Source organism: Brachycentrus maculatus, unplaced genomic scaffold (assembly GCF_059751285.1).
Source record: "Brachycentrus maculatus isolate JH-2025_06_01 unplaced genomic scaffold, ASM5975128v1 h1tg000162l, whole genome shotgun sequence".
Classification (NCBI taxonomy): Eukaryota; Metazoa; Arthropoda; class Insecta; order Trichoptera; family Brachycentridae; genus Brachycentrus; species Brachycentrus maculatus.
In genome coordinates this window covers 751,525-761,246 of record NW_028280915.1, presented here as the reverse complement: position 1 = coordinate 761,246, position 9,722 = coordinate 751,525, and the positions used below count along the sequence as shown (strand labels likewise).

The 9,722-nt window shown below is 33.0% G+C and overlaps 1 protein-coding gene across 6 annotated transcripts in view; it reads right to left on the bottom strand.

The window, feature by feature from the left end:
- Nucleotides 1-518: 518 nt before the first annotated feature.
- Nucleotides 519-9,722, bottom strand: part of LOC148308485 (uncharacterized) — a 408,384-nt gene continuing 399,180 nt past the window's right edge. For 4 of the 6 annotated variants that reach the window (XM_088261632.1, XM_088261633.1, XM_088261635.1 and 1 more), the window contains 5 exons: nt 3,774-4,330; nt 3,201-3,393; nt 2,927-3,090; nt 2,170-2,548; nt 519-1,920 (listed from right to left, as the gene is read on the bottom strand). In XM_088261632.1, the coding sequence (XP_088117758.1) occupies nt 1,136-1,920; nt 2,170-2,548; nt 2,927-3,090; nt 3,201-3,393; nt 3,774-4,330 (2,078 nt within the window). In that variant the 3' untranslated portion in view covers nt 519-1,135. The remainder of the gene's footprint in view (nt 1,921-2,169; nt 2,549-2,926; nt 3,091-3,200; nt 3,394-3,773; nt 4,331-9,722) is intronic. The other 2 variants (XM_088261637.1, XM_088261638.1) reach the window with 1 other exon arrangement.

The window sequence follows — 9,722 nt, the reverse complement described above, 5'->3', positions numbered from 1 at the left end:
ATATTTTTATCGTATTTTGTTTTTATAAATATATACCTACTTATGCCAATTTTATCGTTTAATAAATTAATTATATTATTATCGGATGATATAAATATTTATTATTAAATAGAAAAATGGTTACATGAATACACTATAGTATATAACAAAAGATATGTACAATATCTCATCGACTAGTCATCTGTTAATTCTCAAAATGGATTTATTCCAGTCAGTTATGATTTATTAGCTAAGTGTTATTTAATCGGAATCCATATTTCTAAAATACAAGGAAGGCGGACAATCAGATTTGCTCTTTTTCATCTAGGGAAAAGTAATACAATATTCAGAAAAAGTGATTTTTTACAATGGAATGTTCAAAATTTTATCACTCCTAACCAAATCATCATAACAATAAAACATTTTATAATTTTAATGACATCTTTCAATCAACAGAAATAAAAGTACCTACCTACTATACAAATATTTACAGTAAATTTTTAAACATAAACGCCTGAAAGTTCTCATATTTGAATGGCTTTATTTTTTATTTCATTATTTGTAACTAACTAATATTTACAATTTTTGTTATAATTTACACTCAATCTTAAATTTGGTTAATTACCTTTTCTCGTCTAGTTTTCATTATTGCTTTATTTGTTAGACATTTATGTAAAAAAATTATCTTTTTATTGTAAATCTATTTACATTTACTGCAATTTGACATCTTTGTATTAGAAAGTTATGAAAATATAAAACTTAATTTAGTAGACAGAAAACGAATAAAATTAAATAACTCGAAAATGAGTACACTTAGAAACAAAATGTCATAATATTTGTGTAGTCAATGGGTAAATTAGTATAAGTCTCACATAGAAAAAATGGGGAAAATGTAATTATTATTTTAAACTTTGAAAGCTAAATATCTCGTTTCCATCACAAAGGTACATCATTATTATAAAATCACATTTTCTTTATTACGGTTATTTTTTGCAACCAAAAGTTTTTAAAAAATATTTTTATGGGTCCGTATTGCATCGTCTCCAGATAAGAAAGAACATTTTGGCTTGCGGGGGGATCATTACTTTTCACAAATCAACGGACTGGTTAATTTCTTTTTGTGCAAAGATCTTACCACCTCCGTTTGAAGTGAATTTCAAAGCGGCTGAGGTTTGGAGCACGTATCTCTCGTGCACGGAGCGGAGCTCAACGAACTGCTGCTGACTCCAGAATCACTGCTCTTTTCGGATAAACATCCACCTCCTGACCCGCCACTGGTGGGCTCCTGGCTGGTAGCGGTCACACCGCCTACTATATACTTCACAACGTTCAGTTTATGATCAGACTCGCAGACATCCTCTACAAGTGTATGATTAATACCAGAAGGTTGCCCAGACCCTGGAGAACTTCTAGAGCTGGAGTTATTCGTAGAATTCTTCAAATGAGAAGGCATTGCATTTTTCCGCAACGCGGATTTATTCATAATGTTTGACCTCGATCTAGAAGGCTCGACAGATACGGTTTGACCTCTTGCGACCACGTAAGAGTCCATGGTTCTCACACATTTGTCATTATTAGCATTACTCGAGACACTGTTTGGCACGGGGATATTCGGGAGATATTGTTCGATCCTATCGTCTTTGATCGTGTTCAGTTTGTGAGCGTGTTGCGACTCCACCCTTTTGAGGATCTCATTACTACATTGTTGAACTACCGAGTCCAAGTTGTTGGGACTGTTAGACGTGTTGTCACTGCTGTTTTGCTCGTGGTCGGAGTTGTCGGAGCGATGGATGAGTGGGGATGTCTTGATGTGAAGAGGAGCGTCGTAGCATCCAGAATCCCTGGGAAACTGACGCCTGCCGAACGGAGATTCCACTTGCTGCGTCATTCTCTTCGAGTCATCTCCTTCAGAGCTGGATCCATGAATGTCACCTTCGCTACCTGTTAAAAAGACAACGGAAAATATGAGATACTTCAAAAATAATTTGTTTCAATAGCTGAGCAGTTAAATCAGAAAAATAATGAAAAGAAGCTTAAAAAAATAAAAATATTAATATGTTTGTGATGTGTAATAAAAGACATACTTGATTTGTTAGCAAATTTATTAGCTTATAAAAAATAATCAAGCGTATTACACAGCAAATAATAAATCAAATGGAAGACAAATAAAACCTTTTAAAATTTACTTACAATCCAAGTCGTGTAACAGTTGCACCGCAGTCAGGATCTTGGCTCTGTGATCGGCTGCCATGATTGCTAAGTAATCCAAATCTGACGGTTCTATTTCTTTGAAGAGTTCCAAGTCTTCATATCCGTTCATGATGAATATCGAAGAATACTCTTGCATTCCTATTCTGTGCAGTAAATCTTCTACAGTGGTTGGCCTCGACTTATGGAAACCGTACATTGCGGCATTTTTATGGAGCCATTTTGCGCTGGAACTATTTCGTATTATTCTATCCGATAAGACTTCCACGTTGATGAATTTGAAGTGTCCTACTCGGTTATGTGCTATTCCTCTCCAAAGTCCTGATGCGTTCATGTTGATAACGTCGATAATGTCACCTTTCTGAAAGACAATCAAACAGATGCTTTTGATGAAACAATCCACAAAGAATAGCGGGATAAGTCATATAAACTTCTATAAATAAATATATGTGAAGGTCCCCGCCAAAACGTTACATTTCCATTAATAACGATTTTAAGTAATCAGGAATTCTTGTAAAATTGTTACGTTTTGGTGCGATTTAATGATTTAACATTGGTTTAACACAGGATTGGTCACGTTTTATCGCAACTTTAATTAAGATTTCTATAGAATACAGTGAATAGAACAGATTTGCATTTAAAGGATTTTATGTGCAATATTGAAAATGTAGCTTTTTGGCGAGGACCTCCATATATATAATGCATCTCTAAAGTGTTTGGTTGAAAAATATTAAAATACCTTATATCTTAAGGCATCCTTATCATATGAACTGGAGTTGTAATCTACCAAAGCCCTCGCCCTGCAAAGTATTTGTGGTCCATGCCCTGTAGGGCTGAGTTCGCGATTATCTTCCGCCGATATTGATGAATGATTGCTTCCGGCACGGACGAGCGCTTGTGTACCTATTAAAAACAAAATAACAATTAACACATTACAAACAACTTTAATTTTTCATATATTTTTCTTTTCCCAAATATAAGTAATATAATAAATCAATCAAATCGTAACTTACTGCTTCCGGATCCGCTAGGTAGGCTTTCGAACGAACTGTTGGAACAAGGAAAAGCCTGGTCATTATTTGGTCTTCGCTGCGGTTGGTCCACTCCTTGCTCCAACCGCAATCGAGATATTTTTCTTTGGACGTCTTGTCTCAAGCCTCGAACTCTTCCAACCAATCCTGATACTCCTTCGCAATCTTCAGCGGACTAAAAGAAAATATTACATTTACTAAATGAAAATAAAAAAAACGTAATTCGTTCGTCTATATGTGTATATTAATTTTTTATATTTTGTATATTTGTATATTTTGTCTGCTTTCATGGTGTAATAGTAAGCGTTTTTAGCTACCGTGCTGGAGGTTTCGGGGTCGATTCCCAGTGGGGGGGTAGGGGTAAAAATAAATATTAGTGATTTTACACTTTTATATTTATTTTACATTACCTTGGACTGTTCCCCGATGCGCAAGAGTGATCACCTTGCCTTATGTAAAAAACGATCAAGATACTACGTCAAAACGATGCAGTACCCTATGCACCATTGGGTGCGGATTAGGGTTGGAATAGGTGTATATTTGATTTAAACTTACATTATGGACGGTAGCGACGTGTTGAGAATCATTTTCGCTTTCTTCCTGGTCTTCGTAGTCTGAACTGTGCGGAGATAGTCCATCTTCGGGCCTTCTCATTCTGTATGCAGCCATTTGCCTGTACCCCGCCTGGTTCCCTCTCTGCCCCCCGTCCGCGAGCTCCGAGCGGCCGGTCTCAACTGAAAGCCCAGATAAACGGGAGCTTACTGATTGGATATCTGACCCTGCATAGTCCCCGCTCTCCCGGTCTCTGGCGGATCTCAGGGGGATGATCGTCGGCGGGTAGGGACCAGACTGGGGGAGGATGAGGCCTCTGGCGCCCTCTCTAGGGAGAGAAATGTCTCCGGCGCTTCTGAGAGATATCACCCCTTCTCCTCTAGGCTCGTTCCTCAAGTTGAGGGTAAAGCAGACTCTCCCGTTTTGGATAGTGGCTGTCGGAACGGGACCGCCTCCCATGAGGAAATCTTCAGGATCGCTTTCGTAAGGTGGCTCGTCGTACCAGTGCCCAGGAGCTAGACCCATCATGCGAGCGTCTTCATCATACATGTAGGTATCATCTGGAAAACACACTGAGATTACCATCACTCGTCACTGCAGAGAAGCGAATGAAACGTTCATAAATCCAAACTCTTTTCCTTAGCAAACTGGTGAATGTATGTACTTCAAAAATCCACATGGAACACTGTTAGTAAAAAATCATGCCCGTTTTTTCCACCGAAAATAATAACAAAATATTAATATTTAACCCTTAAATGCAAAGCGTTGCAATTCTGCACCAACATTTTTACATCAGTTGAAACATCCTTTAGTCGCCTGGAATTGTTAAAATTCACACTGTTGCATATTCATCACGTACCTAGGAGTTAGAATTAAGTCAGCCTTTTATAACTAGATGGCGCTGTGAGTACTTTCTTGACATTTAGATATTGTTGTCAAGGATTTTGTTAATTAAAAAAAATATATCATGCATTTAAGGGTTAAAGAGTTAAGTTACAAAATCCACAAAGATACCCACCAAACGGAAATTTTATTTAATGTAAGTACTTGAAAAGTTTCATCGTGGCTCTAGAGCTCTCACTGTAAACTAATTTGAAACTTGGCAACACCAAAACGTACTTGGGAAGTCGTTTTGGAAAATAATTTCGTATTGTCAGCGTTATGATGAGATGTTATAATATGGTGAATTATACGGCTGTGACAGATATCTTCGCCAACAAATTTAAATAAAGCGATAACTACGCGACGTCTATCTTGAATGATTTTTTTTTATGTTTTGGGGAAAATATTCAATTTAGGACGCCAAAAATATATGCTTCTAATTGAATCCTCATAATACAAAAAAGAAGATATTGTATTGATGAATGATTTTTCGAAAATGTTTTTTTATAGGTGTTCTTGAAATACCTGGCTCCAAGTTTTTATTTTTATTTTTGAAATTATTTTTACGCTGTTTGTAATTAAAATAATAAAACTATCGTGACCAGAGGCGTTCATTTCATACAGGCAGAAAAACAGTGCTTACTGTATCTCACTCGAGTGTAATATAGGAACGCAACCAGTACCTACCCTATCTTACTGAGTAATTCATATTTAATCTTTTACGGTTTACCTTGATTAAAAACGCTGAAAACTCCACTGACTATGGCAATATAACGATTTAAAAAAATTGGTAGGTACTAGATAACCATACATTCGGCGTTCGTAGAATTAAAAAAAAAAACTTATGATAAATGACGGACGAACGAGAATGTATGACAAAAACGGATTGGTTTTCGGATATTTCATTCTCATCCGTTAAATCAATACAGGCACCCCTCGGAGAATTAAAAATTATACTAATCTTGGGGAATATTCGCCAATCATTTTTTCATCCGCCAAGTCTATTTGTCTTTACCCATCCGTGTGTAGGATTTTTGACAAATGGAATTTTAAATCGCTGGATGGAATACGAAACGAATATTCAAATATCGACAAGTAAACCGGCGGAAAAAATACCGAAGCGTTGTAATTTCCAAATATTATCGATGGCTTTAGAACGGCGCGGCGAGAGCTAAGCCGATTAACGGAACGTGCAACTTGCGGACGTCAGGGGCGCGCAACCTTGGAATGCGCCCGTTTGTCTTTGAATTAGGGGTAATGTAGCAAAAAATATACGTATTCGAACTAGGCATAAGTAAACAAATAATTTTTTTTCAATACGTTTCGTAAATAATTTTTTTTTTAAATTGTCAAAAAAATTAAGAGAATGCTTGAATTTAGATTCAATAATATTGTATATGCAGTGTAACATAACCATGAAAATAAACCTAAAATTATCATTAATACATATTTATTTATATAGTGTTATATCATATTAGATTTAATATTTGTTCTTTCATTTATTGTTCTAACTATAATACATTTTAATAAAATAAAACATCTTTGTAACTTATTCCGTATTTTTTTTAATTTCACTATAATGGGTTTTATCTGTACCGACAGTATTACCGACTTGTAATGTCAGTAATTTGACATTGATCAAATAAAATTAAAGTGAAAATAAGCTATAAGTATTTAAAAAAAATGTCATCATTTTTGTTTATTAATTAGATACACAAGTCGGTTATTTACTAGTATGGCAAGTTAATTTGTTTAAATATAGAAACTTATACATTTTAAATATAAGACGCACCTTTTATTTTAAAAAAAATACGTTTCTAGGTAAGTATAAACAATATAATATAATTTTTTAAATCATTTTTCTCTCTCTTCATTTGTAATTAGTAAATTGTGCAAACTATCATTTGTATTATATAGAAAAAAATGTTACTAAAACGATTATTTTACAATCTTGTTTCTATGATCTGGATGGTAGGTATTTCTCATATTTAAGATTTCAACGCCTATGAACAAATGACGGCAAACCACAGAGCACTCTTAAAATATCAAAGGTTTGAATCTGAGCTAAACGTCAAGCTGCGTTTTTTATTACAATTTGGCGAATGGCGCTCTAAAAATCCAAAATCTGTAATTTATTTGTAGGATTCGAAGGATGCAAATGATTTTTGTTTTTCGATAATTTGAATAAAGTTTATAGTTACATTGAAAAGTTGATTTATTAAATTTGTTTAAATGGAGCATGTCATAATTACAAACGTATTTTATTTAAAAATGTACCGCGAAATGAACCCAAATGATGCAGCCTTATTTTGATTGTAACTTTACAACTTAACGTATGTTAAGGGGGTATATAAATTGGTAGCGACCGGCTGCGCGAGGAGCCACACGTGTCTCCGCGCACATTTTTTTTCATATATATTAGAATTTGATTTTTTTCAAAATAAATATTGAAAAAATATTTGTAAGCATTTTTACAAACTCTACCTTTCAACAACAATTCTTTTTCCAAACCTATAAATTTATTTCGAGAAAACACTTTTTTTTAATTTTTTTTTTTGTATTTTTTGAATACGAAAACGGTATATTAAGCAAAATTTCAATTAAAAGCTATTATGCCACGCCTAAGGTGGATATTTATTTATACGATGGTTAAAATATTATTTGTCCGCTTTCTTCATTTGATAGGTCATAGGACACTTCATCAATTAACGTACGATTACAGTTATTGTAAATGACATCGCTTTACGCTCCAAGGGCTATAAATTAAATAGTGCTAGTTGAAAACACTGTATTAATTAAGACCCCGCTGAGTTGAACTCGTGGCCTCGCGCATCATAGTCAAATGTGCTAACCGCGACACTGCGAAGACTGACTAAATACCCTATTCACATTAGTATATTATATACTCACACAGACAACTCAATTATTAACGTGTTAAATATTATGAATATATTAAATTTAAATTATCATTTGACATTTCTTGGTGGAACTGTAATTCATAAGAAAAAAATACATTAACAACTTTAAAACAAATGAATGAGTAAAATAAGCTGTTAAGGTTATCTTAAAAAGAATGTATGCAGTCGAAATGCGAACTCTCGCAAGAAAATGCGACAAAACGAAGGATGTTCGAATGGTGAAACAAGGATTGAATGCAAGACTGAGATAAACATTATCCATAACATTAAGAGAGGTGTGTATTAATTTGGATATGTGGAAAGTATTAGGGAGAAAAGAACGGCGAAACAAATTTATCAGATAAAAGTAGTAGGAAATAAGAGCAGAAGAAAACCGAAGAAAATATGGAATTATCAAGTATTTCAAATATCATAAGTCAATACTCATGGTCAGTATTTGAAAAAATCGGCTGTTTATGAATGTGGAAGAGGCGAAGAATTTTTGTAAAGACAAAGTATTGTGGCGTGCTTTTGTTCTCTCTACCTACCCTCGGAGGGAAGCAGCGTGATAGTAAATTAGTTAGTTTGTATTATAAGCTACGTAGGTCACTTTGAAGTTATTCTTTAAAATGTGATGATTTAAAAAAAACTAATATTTTTGGTGTGTTAATAAACATAGTAAACGTTTGCATTGTGGGTTATTTATTTAAGAAAAATGACTTACGATTATTGGGGTGAATTCTAAGGGGATTGACAAAAATTTGTGGATATTGATAAAAGTTTACATAAACCAGTAGTTCCACATCCCTGTTGCATTGGTAGGGCTTGTATAACCGTCTGGGTTCCACCAATCTACCATCACCAACCTACCCATAAAACGTACTCACATTCATGCATTTTCTTCATGGCGAACTTTGTAGAAATTCGAAATTTCTCCACCGCATACAAGTATAATAATCGAAGCACACTAGCTTCATAAATGTATTATTAATAAAAAAGAGTAAATGCAAAGGTATAAATTCAATTCTACCGACAAATGAAAGTAAAAACCGTACATATAAAAAAATTGATGATAGTTTCAAAACTATAAAATATTTTCGATATTGTTGAATCCCATTTCCTTTAAGGATAAATATATTAGTACAAAAACCGGATAAGCGAAGCTGTGTTTATTTATATAAATTCCTCGTTAGTTTAAAAATATTTTATCATTACATTCCATTTTCTACAGACAATTCAACAAATGAAAAAAAGGAATTACCCGCAAAGCTTATATTTAATTTTTTTTAATACTCGCAGATGGTATAAGAAATGTAGTAAGAAAAATACAAAAAAATCATATAAATATTTCCTTATTTACATTTGCAAACGAAAAGATAAAACTTATATTATTTTAATCAAATTATCAATAATTCTTAACAAATGAATTTAAAAAAATGTAAACTCTACTTATAATAAAATATAAATCTATGTAGTGAAGTTATTGTACGTTCAATAAATATTAACATTGAAAAAATTATTTGTTTTTTTTGTTATCGTTCAGAGACAATACAAACATTATTAGATTTAAATGAAGACAGTTGCTGGTGATGTTAAAAAAAAGAATTATCACTCAGTTTATTATTTTGCATATCATGATTAAAAATTCTCACACATATCCTGTGTATATATGAGATGTGGATTAAAAAATGTCATACGGTTTCAGGGTGGGGGGTTGTCTTTTATAATGTGATGTTTACAAATTAAATTATGAAAATATAATGTACACACATTACGAAACTAGTTTTTAGATTTTTAATAGTAACATACATGTATGTACGTACATTTAAAAAATATGTGAATTTCTGACAGATGCGATAACAAAATAAACATGTTATGTTATTCAATTTGTAAGATCTTGTTTAATTGCGTTAATATGTTTTTAAACACGATGCCTGAAATTATGCCCTTTTATGTTTAAAAATGACAATATTGACACTACGTTAAGTTATTTCCAGTTCTTTTGAATGTATGTATAAATATATTTATCTTAATATATGTAGGTTTAGTTTTTATAATAGTAAATAGTTTAAAATAACGTAAAAAAATATTTTTTGTATGTTTACAAACATAAGATCATTGTTGAATTATGTGTATATGTAATACACTTATGTTATTGTACTTAATCGTAAAA